At 51.5% G+C, this 23786-nt stretch overlaps 1 protein-coding gene and 1 pseudogene across 1 annotated transcript; one reads left to right on the forward strand and one right to left on the reverse strand.

The window, feature by feature from the left end:
* The first annotated feature begins 490 nt into the window (after positions 1 to 490).
* On the forward strand, positions 491 to 2184 carry LOC119324354 (mitogen-activated protein kinase kinase 5-like). Its single transcript, XM_037598143.1, has one exon. The coding sequence runs from the start codon at positions 740 to 742 to the stop codon at positions 1856 to 1858; it is 1119 nt and encodes a 372-aa protein (XP_037454040.1). The 5' UTR covers positions 491 to 739; the 3' UTR covers positions 1859 to 2184.
* Positions 2185 to 18491: 16307 nt separating this feature from the next.
* Positions 18492 to 23421, reverse strand: LOC119326718 (annotated as a pseudogene).
* Positions 23422 to 23786: the final 365 nt, after the last annotated feature.

Consider the following 23786-nt stretch of genomic DNA (forward strand, 5'->3'; position numbering starts at 1 on the left):
ATTGCATAAACAGTCTTGACAACAAAAATCGTAAACGAGAGCGTGTACATGGAAATTCCGTCGATCAGAGAACAGAACTTTTATACCCATCGAGGGGTATAAAATACGTACCGCAATTCTTAAAAAGTCGATGTTCTTGCGCGGCTATCTTGTATGATAACCATACACCAATTTTGCATTTGAAACAAACACAATACAGACACGGACGCTCATCTTTTGGAACGTATAAATTTCCCGTTTCTATGTGTCACGTGGAAAAGATGTGGCGTGATAAGCACTGCAATATTTGGACTGTGCCCGAAGTGAATGCTGTTCCGGAATTGCAGAGTAATAACGGAGGCGACGGCCGGCCGGCCGGGAGGCAGGATGTAACGGACACGGCAAACCAGCGGAACGGAACGGAACGGAACACGAACGGGGGAGAAAAGAGCTGTGGGAAAGTTGCTTCTTTTATTACCGGGCCTGCCGTTCCCCCGGCGTCACGGCTGCATCTCGCTCGGCTGAGCGAGCGAGCGAGCGAGCAGAGCTCCCTCCCTCCGTCTCTCCTCCCCGTCCCTTGGCCTCCCTCGCGGCTATAAAAAACACTCGCCTCCCTCCAATCCCTCTTCCCCGACCCGATCGATCCCACCCCCACCCCAGCCCGCCCCATACGGCGACAATCGCCGACGCCGACCGATCCGGCCGCCGCGCGGAGCAGGGGAGGAGCCAGCCTCGCGTTTCGGGCCGGCCAGAGCGCGCGATGCGTCCGGGCGGGCCGCCGAACGCGCGGCCGGGCCTGCAGCAGCAGCAGCCCGGCACGCCGGGCCGGGCGCGGCGCCGGCCGGATCTCACGCTGCCGCTGCCCCAGCGCGACCTGACGTCGCTGGCCGTGCCGCTGCCGCTGCCCCCGCCCCCGTCCTCGGCGCCGTCGTCCACGTCGTCCTCGGGGTCGGGGTCGGGGTCGGGCGGCGCGTCGTCCATGCCCATGCCCATGTCCATGACCCCGCCCAACTCGGCCGGCTCCGCGCCGCCCGCCCCGCCGCCGCTGGGCGAGCTGGAGCGCGTGCGGCGCGTCGGGAGCGGCGCCGGCGGGACGGTGTGGCTGGTGCGGCACGCGCCCACGGGCCGGGCCTACGCGCTCAAGGTGCTCTACGGGCACCACGACGAGGCGGTCCGGCGGCAGATCACGCGGGAGATCGCCATCCTGCGCACCGCGGAGCACCCGTCCATCGTGCGCTGCCACGGCATGTACGAGCAGGCCGGCGAGCTGCAGATCCTGCTCGAGTACATGGACGGCGGGTCCCTGGACGGCCGGCGCATCGCGTCCGAGGCCTTCCTCGCCGACGTAGCGCGGCAGGTGCTGTCGGGGATCGCGTACCTCCACCGGCGCCACATCGTGCACCGCGACATCAAGCCGTCCAACCTGCTCATCGACTCGGGGCGGCGCGTGAAGATCGCCGACTTCGGGGTGGGGCGCATCCTGAACCAGACCATGGACCCCTGCAACTCCTCCGTCGGCACCATCGCGTACATGAGCCCCGAGCGCATCAACACGGACCTCAACGACGGCAACTACAACGGCTACGCCGGCGACATCTGGAGCTTCGGCCTCAGCATCCTCGAGTTCTACCTGGGCCGCTTCCCGCTGGGGGAGAACCTGGGGAAGCAGGGCGACTGGGCGGCGCTCATGTGCGCCATCTGCTACTCCGAGTCGCCGGCCGCCCCGCCCACGGCCTCCCCGGAGCTGCGGAGCTTCATCAGCTGCTGCCTCCAGAAGAACCCGGCGAAGCGGCCGTCGGCGGCGCAGCTGCTGCAGCACCGGTTCATCGCCTCGCCGCCGCAGCAGCAGCCGCAGGTCCTCGCCGCCCCGCCGTGCTGACGGCCCGCCCGCCGTAACCAAGTTAAATTCGGACGGATCATGGACGGACGGACGGACGGACGGACGGTGGCCGGCGGCGAGACGCGGGATCTAGGGGGAGGAGGGGCGATCTGTCTTCTTCTTAGCCATTTTGGGAACTGAAGCCACCACCACAAATTTACCCATCCATCCCTCGGAGTCCTGTTGTTGCTGTCGCCCCCGAAATTAAGCTCAAGCTTTTTCTTTAGTTTCCGTTAATGTCAATTAAATGTTCTCCCCTCCAAATGATTCTGATTCTGATTCTGATTCTGATGATGATGATATAATATGGGCCGTTAAGAAATCAATTTTCTTGTTCCAATTTTGAAACATCATTAGGCCAACTCCACCGCGCGACCCCAAACGGACGTCCGTTTCGTCCGGATTTTGTCCGTTTAGGGAAGCAATGGGTGTCAAAACGGACATGCATGTCCGGGTGTAGGTGAAGGCGGCCAGCGTGGAGACCGCCCCAAACTGTCCGCCTCGACCACGCGCCCACGCCTGCGCCTCGCCTGCCCGCGAGCTCGCACCCTTGCCTCGCCGGTGCGCCCGGGCCGGGCCGAGGAGGGAGGAGGAAAGTGCGCGGACGAGCACGACGCCCCGCGATGGTCGCGCCCGCGCCCGCAGCGCCGTCCCGCGCCTTGGCCGCCCCGCGGTGGCCGCGCCCGCGCCCGCCCCACGGTGGCCGCGCCCGCGCCTGGCCGCCCTGTGGTGGCCGCGCCCGCTCCTGGCCGCGCCGGCCCGCGCCCCGGCCACCCCGCGGTGGCCGCGCCTGCGCCCGCGCCTAGCCAGGCCGGCCCTCGCCCCGGCCTCGCCCCGGCTCGCCCCGGCCTCCCCCGGCCTCGCTCGCCCCGGCCTCGCCCCGGCCACGCTCGCCCCGAGCTCCGGCCCAGGCTCGCCCCGGCCACGCCACGCTCACCCCGAGCTCGTTGCCGCAGGGGCAGGCGGCTCCAGCGTCCAACAGAGGAGAGAGAGGGAAAGGGGACAAAAGCAGGGGCAAGTGGCTGTCCGCTTTGCCTCAAATCCATCCCAAGTTTGCTCTGGATATGGGGTCGAAGCGGACACTGAACGGACAAAAAGGCAAGATGGGGTTGCGCGTTGGGTCGTTGGTTTTGTCCGTTTTACCCCAAACGGACGACCCCGGACGATTTGGGGTCGTGCGGTGGAGTTGGCCTTAGAGCAGCAGGCGGCGGTGATTGCTCTGCTCTGCTCGTCTCGGTAGGGAAGAGGATGACGGGATGACGACATGAGAAGCTTCTTGGATGCCGAGGCGGATTCGGCCGGATCACCACCATGGATATAAATAAAAATGGAACAAATTTTTGAAGCGGGGGGACCTGAGCAGCCAACCAACTTTAATCAGAGCTCTCTCTCCCTGCCCCATTGCTTCTTCCTCTGGTGTTGTTGGTGAATCCGAATCGCATCGGGCATCCTCTTTATTCCCGTGAAAAAGACGGGTGCTCCTGCTAGCAATGGCCATCTATGTAGAGAGAGTAGCCGCAATCATGCAAGGCACATCAGAGCCACAATAATGGGCGCATCCATCCACAAATATTCCGGCACCGCTGCCTCGTTCCTTTTCCTCCCTCGCTTGTCAGTTGCCCTCTCCTCTCTCCTTATTTGTTTTGGGCCCTACCGCTCGCTTTGGATTCTGGTGGTCATTTTTGGGGGTTATATGCTCGGCATCCCCGTGCTAATTCGCCATGGGAGTAAAAGGAAGCGTACGAGAGTTTGGAAGGCCCCGAGAGGGACCCGTGTTTGGAATGGAAATGGATAGATTTGTAGGCCTTGGAAAGGGGCGGCACGCAGAAAAGGAGCGGCGAGGCAGAGCTCCATTAGTGGAGGCAGCCCATGTGGCGTGGCGTGGAGCTTTCTTTCGTGCTTGTTCGTACGTACCCGATGTACGTTTTCCATTAACTCACAGCAATGGCTGGCACGTAGGCCCGGCCGGGAATGTGCAAGTAAATAGTGAGTGGAGACACGCTTCTTCTCGTGCCATGCCATGCGTTGTGCTCTGGGAGGCAGGCGGCACGAAGATTCCTCGCTCCTGCAAATCAATGGCGTGTTTCACTTTCACCATCGGCAGCTTGGTGGATTCTTCTGAGAAGGGGGCGTGTGAAAGAAAGAGAGAGGCGAGAGGTCCCTGGCTACCTAGGCTACGTAGGTAGGACGACACTGTTCGGAAGTTTCGTCTCGTGGAGGCAGGAGCAGTGAGGAGGGGTCACGTCACCGGCGTCACCGATCGATCGGATCCATCGCCGCCGCAGGCCTAGGATTGCTAGCATGATGCTGCTGCCTTCTGACACGGCCATTGGTGCGGCGTGACGCGTCATGGGAATTGTGATGACGCTGCGGGCGGGCGGGGACCCGGCCTGCGGTGGTGGTGCCCAGGGCGCTTTTGCAGTAAACAAAGGTTTCGGGCGGGGGCGCATGCCCCACCTGTGATCTCGTTGGCTCGTTGTTTCGTTCGTTCGTTCATCCCCACATCCACATGTGGGACAGGACAGGGTGATGGATGGGGATTGCACAAGGAAGGCAGAGGTTTTGGTTTTTGGAAGATCGATCGATGGTGGCTGCCTCGGCAAACAACCCCGCTCTTGTTTGGTGTGTGAGAGGATCAGACGCATAGGTCATGTTCGAGTTGGAACATGGGTGGTTTTGGACGAACTTCGTGTCGCGTGTAGCTGCTCGGATTGAGGAAGAGTGATGGTGGCGTCACATGAATGACTACAATGGTGGTGCTTCTCGAGCACCTAGTATCGAGCTCCGGGGTGAAAGCTCAGGTCTGACCCGAGTTGGTTATACCTGGCAATGGCGACATTCATACGTCGTTACCTTGTTGAAGGCATTGCTCGGATATGCTCGAAACGTTTCTTCAGGGTGAAAACCTAGATTCTATCCTTCGGTGGTTGGATCCGATGACGCAGACGCCTAAGCGTCGCTCCCTTTGTGAATGCGTTGTTGTTGAAGAATCTCGTCGTTCACGTGTTGTCATGAAATGGTTGGTGCGGATATGGTCTTTCCTATAGTTTGCCGATCAAGGATCGGATCACTTACTTTTCGTTTTTTGCCTCGCCTATTTGCCTGCGTGTGCTTTTGTGTGTTAGTGTTGGCTGTGTGCATCATAACTATGCAGAGGCCGGGTGTGTGTTCATCATGTTTGTATTCTCTTGATACTTTGTTTTGAGCCAATAAAATCCGCCCTTTATCGTTTTTTTTATTTTCAGAGTAAAAATGCAGCTACTGCCACCTATCTTTTGTGGTTCATTGGGGTCATAAGTACGAGCATGTGGCATTTTCCACGGTGTGTAGAGGAAAAATACCGCACATTCTCACTAGAATTTTGCATTTAACCCCCCACGTCCACCTGGTTGGCTGGTTCCATCGATGCTGTGAAACCCACTTGAAGAGGAAAGAAAGAAAGAGAATGAAAGGGAGAGGAAGGAGGAGACACCGGTGATTCTGATGATGATAGGCTAGCTGGCTAGGGTTTTCACCGCGACACGAGAAGATCTTGGCGGCAACGATTTTGACCGGGATTTTCTTGGTCGAGTCGAAGCATGGTGAAGCCGCAAATCGGCTGTAGAGTGAGGCTCCTCCAATCTACGGTGGGTCTCTTATTTCCGCTGCCCCAAATAATCACCCTTGTTCTAAGGACGCAACACTTGCCTTTTTCTTTGTCCTCGATCGTTTACATGGTCTAGTTGTCGCAAAGGCCATAGTTTGTTGATGCGGTATGTGTTCAACAATTGTAAAGGGATGGTTTTTGGGAATTTGTCTGCGCAACAGCTGTGTCCGTGGTTTAAGAGAGGGTTTTCAGGAGTTTGTGCTCCTGTTGTCGTAATGTGGCATGTTAGGATAGTTAAAAGAGTGGTTTTGATGGAATTTTCGGAAAATAGTAATGTGACGGATCACAGATATGAACCGAATGGCCCATGTCTATGTAACTAAAATTGACATGTAACAGAATAAGTGTTTAATTTTAACAAGGCCATGCGCAGTGTTCTGGTAGACTGTCACTTAATTTTGCTGAAAATAAGTGTTGGCCAAAGATATATGAATTGTATCAGCATGTGTACTAAATTTAGTTAACTGAATTGTGCTTGTGATGTGAAGCTATGTTTACACAGGCTAACTGAATGAGCATGTAACTGAATTTTGCATGTTAAGTAAAGATTTGTTAGCACATATTAACAGAAAATTGCATGTTCAGATGCTCATTTACATGTTTTATAAGTAGTGTTCCTGTCAAGATGTTATTTTTATCACAATACACACACAGATGCTCGTATAGACACACACATACACTCACCACTATAAGCACACAAACGCTCGCACTCTACCCCTATGAGCACCTCCGAGAGACTGAACCGACACATTGTCTTAAAATTGATGAAGTCATCATAGACGCCTTCATACTCAACGGTAATATCTCCTCCCACTGAACACACATCGCCGACCAATAGGCCAAATCTAAGATTTGGACTTGAATTCTGATGGGTTGGTTTCACGAGAAGGACCTTACCATTTGCGCTGTGCCAAGATGTTAAATAGAGCCGATCTTACCTTGGCTGGCAAACCCCAAGTTTGTCTATAAAGAGCTAATCTAATTGTGTTTTTTTGTAGAATGGATGCTCTATTGCTGAACTGACTCGTATTGTGCCGTGATCACCCTCCCCTTACCTCCGTCGCCTGTCGATATGAAGATGTACCAAAGACGTAGGTTCTTTGCCAACGAGAAAATATGCAATACTCGGTAACACGTGTCTCTTTAGCTCTTCATTGCCCATAGATCACACGTACGGTCGTCGTGTTCCAAAGTGACCATTGTCGTTCTTCGTTTCCTTCCATCATTGGCCACACTGGAAATAAGATGTGATATGGCCACCTCTAACCAGCCATTGCCCACGCCGCAACGTATGCTTCAGCAAGGCGCCGACGCCGCTCTAGGAGCTTCCAAACATATTCATCATTCAGATAATGAAGATGAGTACGGCCAGCTCGTGACAGCTCAGGAATCGGATCCGGCCAAGCGTTCACTCACATTACTGTTCCAACACCACCTCGTGAATTTTGGCAGTGCCACAGTAAGCCACGGAGCTGCCACAGGGTATGTTTTCTACTACAATTCATAAGCATTTTGTAAACTCTCGATCTGAGATACTGTATTACGGTTTTTTAGAAGACGAATTCAGTATGCAAATTACTACAGTAGTAGTACCAATGAGGTTTTACGCGCCACCAAATTATCAGGCAGTAATAAGGTTAATAATACAAACTAGATGAAGCTCTGGATGTGATACCCATGTTTGCCCCTTGCTCCTGCTACTCCTCGCCGTCGGTGACCCACCCCATGACGTAGCCCTTGGTGCGGAGCTCCTCCCGCGCGGCCCGAGGATCATGGGGTCATGGGGTAATAAGGATCCCGAGGTAGTAATAAGGATCATGGGGTAATGAGGATCATGGGGTCATGGGATCATGGGGTCATGAGGATCATGGGGTCATGAGGATCAGGCAGTAATAAGGATCGAGGATGAGCGTCAACTTCTTTCGCGACTCGAGGATCATGGGGTCGATGACGGGGCCCGTCGGGATCCTGATCGTGGAGCCGGCGGAGAGCACGCGCTGCACCGTTTCCATGGGCAGCTTCCTCCACACCATCCTCTTGCCGTCGATCACCTCGCGCTCCGGCGCCGGCTCCTCCTCGAGAACAGCCGCTGCCGTCTTGGGATCCTCCATGGTCGTCCTGCCCTCGTGCAACTTGGGTGTTGGAGGGTTTGCGATCTGATCTGGGTCCTCCAGCGTGCTCTCTCCCTCGATTTATGGCGGCCGCTAAACCCTGGCCAGGATCGGGCTGGGTCTCCGGACCCGGCACGGACACCACATCCTCGCGATTTGAGATGCGTGAGGTAAGGATCGATCGCGAGAGGCCAACGCTGACGTGATTGTCAAGTTAATTTGCCGTACTTCCCCTAAAAAAGAGTTTACTAGCACTTCAGAGTTTCAGAAGACAGGCAGGCGGTTCTGCTTCTCTGAAGGAGGGTACGAAGCAGAGAGAGCTGCATTATGTACTAATCTGTTCCGTTCTTCGCAACAGTACGCGGCAAAAATCACAAGCAGCAGCAGAGAACTTGTGGAAGAAGCAGTCAGCACAGGAGTCAGGGTCGCCTACAGACAGACAGCTGAACCAAGAAAAGTTTGAATTAAAACCACGACGAGTAAATCGGAACGGAGGGAATACGTACCACGCTTTACGCAGCGTTGACAACGAGCCGGTGAAATGCTGCGATCTGGTTCCGCAAGCATCCGTCTGTTGGTGCAGGAGCTAGCTACAGAGATTACGAAACCAGGAGAAAGAGTTTAGCTTGATCGGACAGACATTCAGACCAAGTATTAATGGTGCAAGCACTACGCAACTATTGGTTTTCAGTACATACTTATTGTACTACTGATCTTTAATGCAGAGGTTTTTTTTTGCTTACATTTAATGCAGAGGCTAGTGTCGCAGTAGTAAAAAAAATAGGTTTCCAGAAAGCAGTGGTCGGTCGAGTTGGTCTGTCATGAGTAAACTTTTGTTGAGATGACAGATAAGGAACATCTGAAGAGAAACGAAGGAAAAATGGCATGTCATTTTTTTCCCTGACAAAGTGTAAATTTTATTAACTCAAATTGAAGCATCAATCAGATAGTACATATAATAAGCACACACCCAACCTTTGCACAGTTAGTATGCACACAGCTAACACCAACGAAAAAAAAACACGCGGGCAAATAGGAAAATCATACTTATAAGACCAAAACTATGCCTGAGCGAGGAAAAAACCCCGAAGAGATCAAATCCGCGATCGACAAACCACAACTATGACCATATTCGTACAACCATCTCATGACACCGCGAGGACAACCGGATCCTTCAATAGCAACGCCTCCAGAAAAGAAGCGATGGTCATGCGTCATCGTCACCAGATCAAACTGCCATAAGTCAGATTCTAGCTTTCACCATGAAAAACTAGTCCGAACATATCCGAGCAATACCTTTAATAAGGTAACGATACAAAAACTTTACCATTCCCAGCTACGACCAACATGTCAGGCCTAGGATTTCACCTCGGACCCTGTCGAAATCAATCATGTATCGCTGCCACCATTTTTTCGCGATCCCAACAGCTACATGCAGTTGGGTTAAAAAACCGACCGTCGTAGCTACACAAACCATGCCCACCGCGTCAAGTCATCGTTTGTAAATTGCCTCTCACTGCCAAAGGCAACCACCAGATCAAGGGATCCCTCATGAAGACCTTTGGGTTGCCACCAAAATTAGCAGCAATGTCACCGCCGCAGGTCGGAGTGGTCATTTGTTGCCGTCACAGCGTTGGAGATGCGGAAGCCGAATATGAAAAAACCCGTCCCAGCTGGCATCCGCAAGGACGCGGCTACCCCAACACAACCATGGAGCCTTCGAGCTCTGAGATCCTTGTTCACCAGCAACAACCGAAGCACCCAACTACCACTGTCGTGCCGGTCCAGATCTGAACCACGGACCATCTCCACGTGCCTGGACGCTGAGGCTAGACTCTGCCTACCCTGGGGAGGAGTTGCGGGAGGCCAACCTAGGGCGGCGGCCACGGCGCGAGCCACACACGAGCGCCGAGCGGCGACATCTAATCGGGAGAGGACTGCTGGAGAGCTCCCGGCACCGCCGACCACCGCGAGAGGCTTTGCCCCGGTGGCCCCGGCCATACTAACATGTCCCTTTCATTACCATTAGATCACACCATCGTTGTCTTCCAAAGCGACTATTGTCGTTCGTTTTCTTCCATTGGCCACACTGGAAATAAGACATGATATGATCACCTCTTAGAGCATCTCTAGCTGATCTCCTAAGAAATAGAGGAGTAAACCACCGAGTAAACCTTAGTGAAGTATTTTTACTTCACTAAGTTTTGGTCGCTTCTAGCCGCTCCCCTAAATTTAGCAGAGCAAAACTTACAATTGACTTATGCATTTCGTCGAATACTTGCCACGCGCGGAACAGAGTGATCAGGCGCCGCGATCGTGCGAGTGTGGAGATGGGGGCTCAATGCGGAACATGAGGATCAGTGGACCTGGGAATTGAGCCCAGCGTGCTATTGTGCCCGCGAGCGGCATTGGCAAGGCGGCAACCACGAAGTTCATCAGGAATGCCGCCAAGGTCATCATCGCCGATGTGCAGGACGACCTGGGCCGCTCGGTCGTCACGGAGCTTGGACCGGACGAGGCCTATGGTTCACAGTGAGGTCATCGGCGTCGAGGGGGCTTCATGTGAGTCACCGGCTGGCCACAAGAAGGCCTTCACGTTAAGAAAAGTTTCATTCAGAGCGAGTAGCGGTCGAGTAAAAATAGACGCCGGTCGGGCGGAGGAGTAATTTTACTCCTCTCACGTGTTTAGGCTAGGTGCCGATTAGAGGAGTAAAATTGAAATTTTACTCTCCTACTAGCAAGATGTCCGTGCATTGCATGGAACATCAAGATGCATTTCTTTTACAAAATACGTGTTTTGATTGACCCATGCAGGAGCAATTCCATGTGTAAAAACTAATGATATCTCGAAAATTTCATCAAAAAATTGGTATCTCGAGAATTCCATCGAAAAATGATATCTCGAGAAAGAAGAGAGGTAATGTGAGGAGTGAGGCGCGGTGGTGATTGGTTGTCGGACTTAGCGGAGGCACGTGGATGGACGACACCGACAGCGTCCGCCGTGCTAGATTGTTTCAGAGGCTTCCTTTTTTTAATTACTCAACAATGAAGTTGTGGGAGATAAGAATGAACGGAAGAGGTGCGGATATCTTTTTGCAGAATTACCATAGTTTGCTTTCTATTCGTTAAATATAGATCAGACGGTTTATGTTGCAAGATGGCAGGCACATTATCATCATGAACTTACTTTTTTATAAGAGTAGAGATAACTTTCTAGAGGATCGGCTATTATAGAGGCTCTAACGGCCGCCATTGCTCACGCCGTATATCTATGGAAGCTGTTCTTCACTAAGGTGCCGACGCCGCTCTAGTAGCTTCCAAACAAATTCATTATTCGGATAATGAAGATGAGTACGGCCAGTTCGTGACAGCTCAGAAATCGGATCCGGCCAAGCATCCACTCACATTACTGTTCTAACGCCAACCTCGTGAATTTTGCAGTGTCATGGCTACCTTTAGTATTGGAGCATCTCCAACAGCCGCGCCAAACTAGCGCCGCACCGTAAAAGTGAGGGTTTTAGCGCGCGCGCAACCGGTGTAGTTGCTTCAGCGGGCGCGCAAAAACAACGCGTGCGGCATATGCAATTCAGCGCGCTGGCCGAAACGCAATCACGCGCTGGCCGAAACGCAACCGCGCGCCGCTTATTTGCTGCATCCGCTACCGCGCGCTGGACTCTCGCGCGCTTGCTCTCCCACTTCCACCCCCATCCGGCCGCGCCGCCGCCACCGCTCGCGCCCCCCGGGGACCGTCCCGGCGCTTCCCCCGCCTATCCCCGCGCTGCCGCGCTTCCGCCCCCCCTCCTAGTCCCGCCGGCCCTTACGCGCACCCGTCGTGTGTGTCAAGCGCTTTGCAGTGGGAATTGTGGAAGTGTTTGGCGAGGAGTATTTGAGATCTCCCAATGCTGAAGACGTCGCAAGACTATTGGCGATGAACAAAGCTCGCGGCTTTCCTGGCATGCTTGGCTCAATAGATTGCATGCACTGGAGTTGGAAGAATTGTCAAAAGGCATGGCATGGGCAATTCCACGGCCAAAAAAGGGGTCCACTATAATCCTTGAAGCGGTGGCCGATCAAGAGACTTGGATTTGGCATGCATTCTTTGGAATGCCTGGATTTTTGAATGACATCAATGTTGTCAACCGGTCACCACTGATGAATAAGATTGCAAATGGTGAGTTGCCACCGGTGCAGTTTATAGCAAATGACCGTACGTACAACTATGGCTATTATCTAGCGGATGACATCTATCCAAAGTGGCAAACCTTCGTGAAGCCATTGAAAAAGCGGGAAGGTGAAAAAAATCTTGATTTCCACAATGCTCAGGCGGCGGCTAGAAAAGATGTGAAGAGAGCATTTGGGATTTTGCAAGCCCAATTTGCTATTTGAGAGGACCGGCTAGATTTTGGGATCAAAAAAAATGCTTTGATACATCATGCACGCTTGTGTGATCATGCACAACATGATCATCAAGAATGAGCGTGGCCAAGATTTAGACTACTCACAGTATGAGCTCTTGGGACATCCCGTGCGAGTGCGACGGAGGACTGAAAGGGTAGCCCGTTTTGTTGCCTCCTATCATACTATTCGGCGTCCCGCAACGCAAAATAACTTCAGAAGGAACTGATTGAAGAGTGATGGGCATGGAATGGACGACAAAGAGCATGATTTCTACATTCGACATTGTATTGTTCATGAACTATTTGTTGTGTTTATTGCAGTATTTGTTGTACTGAATGATAAACTATTTGTTTGGGTTGTAATGATAACGAAATTGAACTATTTATTGTTGATTTATTTTGTTTGTTTGATCATTTCTGCTTTTATTTAAAATGTATATGTGGTTTGTGCGTGCCACGCACGCTGTATTTTTGCGCACTACTGGAGCGACGCACGCGTTGCATTATAGCGCGGCTGCTGGAGCCAGCGTTGGCAGCCGCGCTAAACCAGCCGAAGCGCGCGCGCCATACTAGTTTTTAGCGCGCGGCGCGAAGCGCGGTTGTTTGAGATGCTCTTAGATCATCTTAACTACTCCCCTCATAAAGAAATAAAAGCGTTTAGATCACTATGGTATAACGTTCTTATATTTTTTTTACAGTGTGAGTACTACTACCTCCGTCATGATTTATTACTTTTCTTTGTAGTTTGGGTCAAATTTTGATCTTTGATTTAACTATCTAAAAATAAGATATACCTAAAATAGTATCATTAGAAACCTCTTTCAAATACGAATCCGACAATATAAGTTTTATAACATATAACTTATAATTTATTAGTAAAATCTACTGTCAAATTTAGGCACAAAATACGAAGGGACCAATAAAACCAGGCGGAGTACTACTAGTACCTCAATGGTAATCTCTCTCCAAACACGCCCAAATGCCACTACATTATAAGGCAGTATAAGTTTCATAATACTACATAGATAAAAGCTCTGAATTTGATAACCCAGGTTTCAGGTTTGCGTCTTGCTCCTCCTACTCATCGTCGTTGGTGACCCACCCCATGACGCAGCCCTCGGTGCGGAGCTCCTCGCGCATGGCCTCCTGGCTCTGCCAGAGGAGCTCGAGGTCGTCCATGCACCCCTTTATCGAGTCGATGATCTTGGGGTTGTTGACGGGCCCGTGAGGGATCTTGAGCGGCTTGGGGCTGAAGGAGAGCACGCGCTGCACCTTTTCCTCGGGCAGCTTCCTCCACACCATCTTCTTGCCGTCGATCACCTCACGCTCGCCGGCTCCGTCTCCGTCTGCGTCTGCGTCTTCTCCTCGTCGAGCACCGCCGCTGCCGTTTTGGAATCCTCCATGATCGTCCTGTCTGTCCGTTGGCTTGCCTTTGAATTCTTCTTCAGTTTCACCGTCTGCATCGCTACCGTTGTGACTGCAGGATGTTGAGTAACATGATTGTATTAAGAAACATAGGTCAGACTAGAAAATATTCTAGTTTGCCTTTACTTCAAGTAGGTCATTATACTTCTATATATATGCCCACGAAGCTCAAGCAATACATCAACAATTTCACCAATCCTCTCTCTCCCTTCTAGCATGGTATCAGTTTCCGGGTTCTAAACCCTAGCCGCCGCTGCTTCCGCACCCGCGCGCCGTCCCTGGGGCGGTCGGCCTCCATGACCGCCGCCGGGGGCCGCGCCGCCTGTACCTAGGGTTCATCCGTCGGCCGTGTTGGTCGGCTGCCCTAGAGAATCTTTTCCCCGAGCCCTTGCTCCGGGGTTTTCTCTCTCCAGCCGGTCATCTTGATCGTCGGTTTCTTTTTGATTTTCCGATCTAATCTTGATCGGTTTGCGTCGCCCACCGCCGTTGTCGATCCCGTGCGCCTCTACTCCAACCCTGGCGCGATCGGCCGGCTTCTTCACTGACCCGGCGGCCTCGCGCGTTGTCCGCGCGTCTGCCCGCCGGTCGCCCCGACCCGGCGGCCTCGCGCATCGTCCGCGCGTATGCCCGCCGGTTGCTCCGACCCGGCGGCTTCGCGTCATGCGGCGGCCCTTCGCCGCCGCTGTTCGCGCGCCAGCCCGCCCGTTGATCTACGCCGGTCGTCACCGCCCTGCTCCGACCGGGACTCCTGCGTCACCCGATCCGGTGGCCTCACGCCATGCGGCGGCCAATCATAGCCGCCCTGCCGCCCGCCGTCGCTGGCTTCATCTCGGACTCCGCCACCACCCCGTCTCCACCGAGCGGCGTCCCCGACCTCGCGCACGATCGGATTGATCACCCGCCCGCCGCCGCGACCCGCCTCATCTACGTCGTGCGACCGACCTGGCCCGTCGGTTTCGCGCGCCTCCGCAGGTCCCGTGAAGATCGTCCCCGAGTTCAGTGCGTTCCTCCACCGATCGAGCAACGGGCTGCCGCTGCGTCGCCCGATCGGGCCGTAGCGCCGCCGCCCCGTGGTTCTTCTCCTGGCTGCACCGACCCACGTCACCGCTGCATAGCCCATTCGGGCCGTAGTGCCGAGGCCCATGGTCCACCGCCGCCCCAAGGCCGTCCGCTCCTGGTCGTCCCCGTGGCCGCACCGACCCTCGCGCCGCCGCTGCGTCGTCCCGTTGGGCCGTAGCGAGCATGGCACGCGGTCCATGCCGTTGTCCCGAGGCCGCCCGCGGTTGCACTGACCCGCGCTCCTCCGCTGCGCCGCCCCTTCGGGCTGTCGCGCCGCGGCCCGCGGTCTCCGCCACCGCCCCGAGGTCTTCCCGCCGTCGCCCCGACCTGCCCGCCGCCGCTGCGTTGCTCCTTCGGGCCGTAGCACCGCGGCCCGCCGTCCACTCCGCCGTCACTGCGCGTTGACCTCCCGTGATATGAGCCGCGCCGTCTCCCTTGGCGCGGGAACGCCACCGTCCGCGCCGGTCTTCGTCATGTTGTCAGGGTTTTCCACCTACTTCGAGCACCGCCGCCGCGCTCCTAATCAAGCCGCTGCCGTCGCCGTCAGGCCGCCGCCGCCGCTTTTCTTTGGTCCCCGCTGCCGCTACCCCGTAGCCGCCCCAGCCGCCCATCCACCTCCTTTGTCTTCATCCAGCACCAGCCCGTCGTCAGCGTCGCCGTCATCTACCCCGACCACTTCGTCTACTCCGACCACCGTTGGTGATATTGGCCCGTGCCGATGGACGCCGCAACCGTCGTCGAGTTCTTCTCTGCTGGCCCTCCGACTTCTTCGACATGGCATACAACTCGTGCATGTCCTAGTCTACGCATGCCCGGTGCTGGCAACACCGGTGCGTGCCTTCGTCTATGATGTGTCCCCGGGCTTGGAAAACCCGCCGCGACGCGTCGTCAGCAACATCCCCTTTCCGGCGCACCACTACTTCGGCACCACTGCGCCCATGCTAACTCGACGCCCCCTTGCGCCCGCGGCTCCACGGCGACTTCCTCGACATCGGCCATCCCGACTCGACATCGACCACGACATTCTTCGCACGGCTACCTCGACCACGGCTCCACCACACACGCTCTCGGCTACATCGACAAACGGCACAAAGGGCTACCGCCTGCTTGAGCAACCTCGTTGGTTTCCACTCCAGCCACGACTCCGTGATGCGTCGACCGTTACGACTGTGGGGGGGTGTCCGTCGGCTTGCCTTCGGATTCTTCTCCAGTCTCACCGTCTGCATCGCTACCGTTGTGACTGCGGGGGGATGTTGAGTAACGTGATTGTATTAGGAAACATAGGTTAGACTAGGAAATATTCTGGCTTGCTTTGTACTCCAAGTAGGTCATTATACTCCTATATATATGCCCACGAGGCTCAAGCAATACATCAACAATTCCACCAATCCTCTCACTCCCTTCTAACACTGCCCTCCTTCAACTTGGGTGTTGGAGGGTTTGCGATCTGATCTGGGACCTCCAGCGTGCTCTTCCCACCAATTTATTGTTGGCGGCTGCCTTAAACCTTGGCCAGGATCGGGCTCGGTCTCCGGACCCGCCACGGACACCACATCCTAATCGTAACCCTCTTCAATCCGTCTAAAAAGTCCAACTTAATCAGGGAGGCGCCGGATGATTAACCGTAGACTAATCATGACCCTCTTCCATCTTTTTTTTAGAACGAAGGCTCAAGAAGAGCCCGACTTTGAATTAACAAAGCCATCAACCGGTCAGGATTACATAGATTACAACCACGAACCACACAAAGAAAAGGAAAACAAACATGGCAAAGATACAAAGGCACTGGGAGACAGCTTGCATAGCACACAACCAGCTAGATACCAGATCAACATGAAGCTAATAGCTAGGAGATGCTAGGGACCTCTTGCACACACGCAACCAAGGGGAAGGCAACTGCCGGCTCAGGGCAAGGAAACGATGACGATGAGAGGCAAGCCATTGCTAGAACACCAGGGGCTTGTGGAGAACACAATCAGACAGTTCCATCGTCAAAGAAGGCCCCTGCCTCCTCGCCTGGCTCGAAAGGCGCCGCACCGTTGAGCGATGGACTAGTTCACCCTAGAACCTGCCTGAATGGCACCCAAGGAAGCCACAGGAGCGGAACCAGGCGTTCCTCACATGTCGACGGCGACTCACCTAGAGCCAAGCAGCCCCAAAACCGAAGATCGGGCGAGAAAGAGGGTGAGCTGCCAGGATGAAGGGCAACAGCAAGGGCCAAGACCAAAAAATCAGAAGCTCTGGCTCCCTCGACGAGCTGGAGAGGGAACCACCGGAGGAGGGGAACCCTATCCCCTCCCTTCCTGGAGATCCACGGCACCGGAGGCCCTCAAAAGCCGCACGAAGAGCACCACCATAGCAGAACCCCGCACCAGGGAAGGCATGGCTGCCGCACTGGAGGCCCTCTTCCATCTCAGTCGCAACCTCTGGGATACCCTGCCCTGCTTCTCGTTGCAGCATACCAGCACTTCAGAGTTGCAGACGACCAGGCAGGCGGCTCCGCAGCACTCGTAACCACGCGGCAAAAATCACGAACAGCAGCAGGGAACATGTGCAAGAAGCAGTCAGCACAACTGCACAAGCGTCAGGGTTGTCTACAGACAGCTGAATCATGACAAGTTGCTAATGTTCAACGACATCCCGCCCGCACATCATATGATCAATTCGGCAGTGCCAGGTTGGAAATGTGTGTGGATTGTCATTGCTGCAAGAGGAGGACAAATGCTGTTAACGGTGGAAGCAGTACACCACTATTGATTCCAGTACATACTTACTGTACCACTAATCTATAATGCAGATGTTTTAGTGTCGCAGTAGTAAAAAAAAAGTTCCCAACAACCATCGCCATGCATATTATGTAGGTTAAGCACAAAAAATGAGTGGTCGATCAAGTTGTTCTGTCGCAACTCGCAACTGAACTTTTGTAGAGATGACAGACTTAAAAGGAACATGTGAAGAGAAACAAAAGAACAATGGAATATGATCTAATTAATCTGAAGGTTAAGTTATGCATAACACTGGAAGACATGTATGCATCTCCGCATAAGTGCAAAGATTCATTATTTAAGTAAGCAGATATTGTATTTACAAAATCTCATCTTCTGTCTGACGAGAACGACATACTTGAGTGGGAACTAAGCAATTTGGTGAGCTAAAGGAAATCCCAGTCAATAAATTATTTCAGGCAGTAACAGTTACAGTTATTATTTGAAGATTGCGCAATATATATTGACTCATTGCAGTCCATAAAGCTACGACCATAGTTTGCTAAGAAAGTATAATCTATCCATGGTAGAACCTAACAGTTGCGTTTGCAGATCTGCATATTGGCAAAATCTGGTATTCTTGAATCAAAAGTATGTACGTAATATATACTCCCTCCGTCCCAAAATAAGTGTCTTGAGCTTAGTACAAATTTGTACTAGAGCTAGTACAAAGTTGAGACACTTATTTTGAGACGGAGGGAGTATCATACTAAGGCAATGCATGGGCCATGGTGTGTGCGTACTGGCGAGTATAAACTTCAATGAACTTGATTTGTACAAGAAATGGCTTTCCCTTACTGCTGTGATGCATGTACAGGTACAACTGCAGTAGCCGTACCCAATGCGATTCATTAGGACATGATAGCAGATACGTGAAAAAGGCATGAAGACTCTTCAGAATGTTTTACTCAACATATAAGTTGAACGTGATAGCAGATACAAGTGCTTTTGAGTTTTGACTGTGCAAGGACATCAACTCTAGGTAGGTTGTACTCAAGATATAATTAATAGACCGATCGATGAAGCATTTCATCAGCAATTAGAAGTTGAGTTACAAAGTGTTGTGCAAAGTTGTGGACAAAGTTATAATTTTAAAGAATGAGAACAAGGTAAATATAGATGAGGGTATATGTACCTCGTTGGAACACACAACTCCATGAGGCCGGCATACATAAGCAGAGACACAAGTATCCCAATTGAAGGCAACCTAAGCACATTTAGCGCATGGAATCAGCCAACTGATCTCTGTGGAATTCCTTCAACCAGATTCCAGTAAGCGCCTCCTCTTGAGAAGGCTCCCTCCAAGTTGGAGCAGTCACGGATACATAGTTTCTCCAGGGCTGGAGCTGCTGCAGGAGTCCCTCCGGTAGTGTCTCTACCCTTGGGCAACGCTCCATGCACAGCTTCTTGAGCGCAGGCACTCCATACATTCCATCTGGAAATGCCGTCAGGGCCTCGCACTCAAATACCTCGAGTTTTCTCAAATTTTTGATGTCTCCAAGATTTGCTGGCATGAATACCAGCTTTGGACAAGCAATGATGTGCAATTTCTCAAGAGATGCAGGCAGCTTTGGAACCTCCAACAAATTTTCACATTCGACAATTCGAAGATCCCGGAGTCGGGGAAGGAGGACATTTTTGTCATCAGATATTGTTGATGGAAGTGAGCCAGTTAAGTTGGGACAGCCAAACAAGTCTAGACGTTGAAGACGATTCAAGTTTCTGAATTCCACTGCTGGCCATTGTACTATATTATTGTTGCCTGAAATCCACATTCTTTCAACAAAACCAAAACAGTTCCATATATTCCGTTGTATTTGGGATAGTTCAGATGATAAAAGGCAGTCACAGTCTATTATGCCCAGCTCCTTGATAAATCTGCAAGGTATTCTTTTCAGCTCCTCTTCAATGCGCTCTACATTTTCCGTCAAACCTTTGAGTCTCAGTTTCATGTCAGAGTCACCAAGCCTCGAGAAATGAAGGTCAATAGGCTGCCGACTACCTTCAGGTTCGACAGAAATGGAGCCTTTGCACTCAAGATTAGATTGCACAGACAGATTCATCAGATGGTAAAGGGGAATATCTCTTGCCCCCTTTACCTGTAGATCTTCAAGCAAAGGGAGCATCTTGGGCATGCTTGCTAGCATTGGGCATTCAGAAATATTTAGCTTCTTGAGCCGAGGGAATGATACAACTGCTATTTGTCCTGTCACCTCCTGGTGCCATCTCTCTAGCTTAGGCATGTTGGAAACTATCATGGTTTCCAACTTAGGAAAAAGGGGTGGTGGAGAAATGCAGAATTTCACATTGTCTGTATCATCGTTACCAACGCATATACTTGCCAAGCTATCCAAATTATCCAAGTCCAAGTACCTGAGAGAGGGCAGCTGCCACAATGGTGGAAGATCACTGAAGCTCTTACATCCAGCCAGAGAAAGTTCAATGATATGTTCTAACAGTGTAGAATTGTGCATCCATGATGACAATTTAGCACCAGGATAATTAGATAACAGTAAAACTTCAAGCCTTTTGTGAGGACGAAGGGCCTCTAATATTCCTTCTGCATTAGTATGTACTTCATATCCAACATGTGTGCTGTAAGGTCCATTAGCCCAATCAAGTGATAACCGTTTCAAATTATGCTTGGTGGACATATTGCCTTGTTAGCATTGTCTGTACCATGCACTTTCCTCAACTCAGTCAAAGAAAGGGCACCGCCTAGATTCAAATCTTTCAGTTGATCAATTCCACGACCTGCATCACTATCAATGACATAACTCGTCAACGTCTGTAGAGAATTCAGCTGACGAATACCTTTTGGCATGCGCTCCAAAAGATGACACCCAACGAGGAAGATGTGCCGAAGACTGCTCATAAATCTCATGCCTTCTGGTAATTTCTTAAGATTTTGACAACCAATGAGCTTCAATGTTTGCAAGCTACACAACATGGTAGTGGATTCAGGCAGTGTTGATATATCAGAATAAGAAAAATCCAGATAGCGAAGATGCTTCAAATTTGTCATACGGGTTTTGACTAAGAATGTTTACAATGCTCTTAAGGACATGAATTTTGACGTCCCAGACCAATCCCACTCTGGTTGGGCTAATATTGTGCGGGGTCGGGGAGCTAGAATTTCCTTCATGGCTGCAATAGTCTTATTACTGATATAATCAAGAGATAAATGTCGAACCTCATGCTGTAATGAGCTGGCATCTGTGGGTTCTTGCAGAATTACTTGACATGATGAAGATTCTTGCAGAATGGAGCAATCATTTCCACTTACGAAGTTAGCAAGATCATGCATGAGATCATCCATCTTGCAGGTAGTTGGTCTGTGGATGAACTCATCTTTATATAATTTTTTTAACGAAGACTCATCTTGAAGTTTGAAGAGCAGATTCTCTTGAATCTCCACATCTACTTGGAGGAAACATCTCCAAACCAGCACATCGAAAATGTGTTGGCCTCTTATTTCTGATGCAATAAAGTCATTTGCCATCCATAGCTGGATTAACATGTCTTTATCCATTAGGCTATCCTTGGAGAAAATAGCACAGAAGGAAAAGCATATTTTTGCTTCTGATGGCAAGTGATCATAGCTTAGCTGTAATGCAGGTACAATACCAGTTGCAAGGATATCATTCTTCTAGACATCACTATCAAGAACAGAAAACCACTCGCTATGATGCTTTGAACGAAGTAAAGCTGCCATGGTTTTGATAGCAAGAGGCAACCCCTTACACTTGTGGACAATACTCTTAGCCATCGAAATCAACTCGTCTTGCTTTTCTACTTCTCTTCGAAACATGTTTCTGTGAAAAGCTGCCATGATAGATCCTCATTTAGAAGTGACATCTGATGCGAAGGAAGTGTGCCCATCATAGAAGCAACTTGATCACTGCGGCTTGTCACAAGTATAGCACTACCCGAGCCAGCATGTGAACATAGCAATGATCTCACATCATTCCACTTCTTTCTATCTTCATTCCAAACATCATCTAGCACTAGGAGGTACCTTTTCTTGCCCAACACCCAAATAAGATCCTTCTGCAGTGCCTCCATGTTAGTCAAATCACACTTCTTCATCGTGGCCACTTGTATTATAGACCGGATTATTTCTTCGATAACAAATTTGTCAGAGACACAGACCCATATAACCAACTCAAAATGATGCACCACTCTTTGATCATTGTGCACAAGTTGAGCAAGGGTGGTCTTACCAATTCCCCCCATACCAACTATGGTGGGGAGCACCATAACGTTATTATTATCACTGTTGTTGTGGGAGTGGTCGAGCAATATCTTTACCACTTGTTCCTTCTCATCTTGTTTGCCGACGATCTCTGGTTCATCAACATTGACATACTGGGCAGGTTTGATGGCCGGCGAGGAACGGGAGTCCATGGAGCGTGGAGCCAAGATGCTGAGGTCGAATGCATCGACGATGATGAGGATTTGTGCGCCTCCGTCAACGACAAACTGATGCTACTCCACAATCTACGAAGCTCCAACGCTGTGTCTGCCTAGTTTGGTTTTATCTCACTCCTGCGCGAGTTGTTTTTTTTTGCTCTTCCTGTGTGTTAGCCTACGGGCATGGTGGTGTTGAACTGTTGTGGTTCCTGCTGGAGTTTGCCTTGATTTGGTTAGGTCTAGAGGTTTGCGTGATGCTAGGTGTCACTGGGTTTTCGCCCCACGATGAGCTGCTCGATGACGAGTGCTCATAGTGGGTTTCCCAGTGGTGCTTTGATCTCGCCTTACCCCTTTCTAGTTTCCTCATGCTGTAGCCGTTATGTTGGGTCTGTGTTGGATGAACTTTGTATTTCCGTTATGCTTTTAATGGAAAGGGGTTATGGCCCGGGTCAAAAAAAAAAACATGAGAATGCGTTTGCGGATGAACAAGGGTTGGTGCCTCGGCATGCTGTAGGAAGTGGAAATTGTTCATCTCCACAACCAGCTCATCTATCATTTTGAGGGCTTCCTTTATCTTCCTGCTCATGGAAAGGCGGAAAACAACCGGACTATTGACGGTGAGGTAGCTCATCACCTGAAATGAGAAAAAAATAAATCAAAATCAGAAGACTTACGTTTCCAAATAAAAACCTTAAATTGAAAATTGTGTATCACTTTAGTACTGACAGATGAAAAAGATAGATGTGTAAGACTTTGACAAGTCTGGCAATTCTACAGTTAAATCTCTCTATACAATGCTGAAAGCTTTGCAAGTCAAGTGCCCTTCAAGGAGACTTTGGTTCACTAAGATTACTCTGAAAATTAAGGCGTTTCTCTGGCTTATGATCATTAAACTTGGCTGGGCGCCGGGTGACTCGAGGATTGCAGGATGAGCTTCCGGATCCTGGGGTATGTCAGGACATGCGTCGACAACAGTTTAGCCAGTGATGCTTTGTAGTCCGGCTTGGTCTGTGAGCTGTTGTGGCTGAGGCCTGGTTTGTAATATTCTGAAGTTTCCTGTAGGTTATTTTCGCTATAGATTTTCCTTCTGAAATTTGCTGGTGGTCCAGCGGATTGTTGGTGTTTTATACTGTACTGTTTTATTATCAGTTTTATCATGATGACTGAAATTGGGGGCGAGCCCCTTAATAAATCTAAAAGAAGGAAAACAGAGCCAGCCGGGGAAGAAGGCAGGAGGAGGACGAACCTTGCGTGCCGCGGAGCGGCGGCGGATCTGGGCGGCGGCACGGCGGCGCAGCGCCTCGTAGCGGAAGTCGTCGAGGACGTCGTCGGCTTGGTAGGCGGCGGACGGCGGGGTTGGTGCGGCTCTTGGCCTCGGCGTCGAGCAGGATGTGTTGGACGGCCGAGAGGTGGAGCTCCAGCTTCCGGCGGGCCGCGTCCAGCCCCCACGCCCGCAGCAGCTCGCCCACCAGCGCGTCGGCGGCCACGCTGCTCAGCAGCGGCATCAGCAGGGAACCGCCCATGTCGCCGCCGGTGGGCCGCTCAATGGGCTTTGACGTCAAATCCTGCGACTGAGCTCAGCTCCGATGGAAAGAGGCAAACCAACAATTGATTGAGTAGTCGAGTCCTGGCGTGACGTGGCTACCTCTGTTATGAGATTTGCTTACTCCCCGAAGGTCAATTTCTCCCAAGAACAAGCACAGAATTGCGCTGAGCTCTACGGTGAAGTCATGGAGCACTGCGCCAAACTATGTTTTGTGTTTACATTTAGGAGCTACTCTCTCCCTCCCGTTATGTAAGACGTTCTTATGTTATGGGACGGAGGGAGTAATCGTGACACTGTAAGAACATCTCGAACCATACTTGCCTAAGAGCATCTGTCTGTGGACGGGTTCGTACGTTCACAGATAAGAGACGGCAAACTCTATTTGTCCGTCCAAACAATTGCATCCTTAATTTTCAAAACCTTGAATTTATACAATCACATGCACACGGATAATGCTATCATACAAATGGCACACATCGATGAAAATAACACACAACAATTCAATATTAAATAGTCCAAATGAAAAAAATACATCAAACATGAATATTATCTGGAGTGCATAGTTC

This window comes from Triticum dicoccoides, chromosome 6B (genome assembly GCF_002162155.2).
Source record: "Triticum dicoccoides isolate Atlit2015 ecotype Zavitan chromosome 6B, WEW_v2.0, whole genome shotgun sequence".
NCBI lineage: Eukaryota > Viridiplantae > Streptophyta > Magnoliopsida > Poales > Poaceae > Triticum > Triticum dicoccoides.

Excerpts from the sequence above, each read along its gene's own strand:
- LOC119324354 (XM_037598143.1), top strand. The coding sequence starts at position 740 with ATGCGTCCGGGCGGGCCGCCGAACGCGCGGCCGGGCCTGCAGCAGCAG.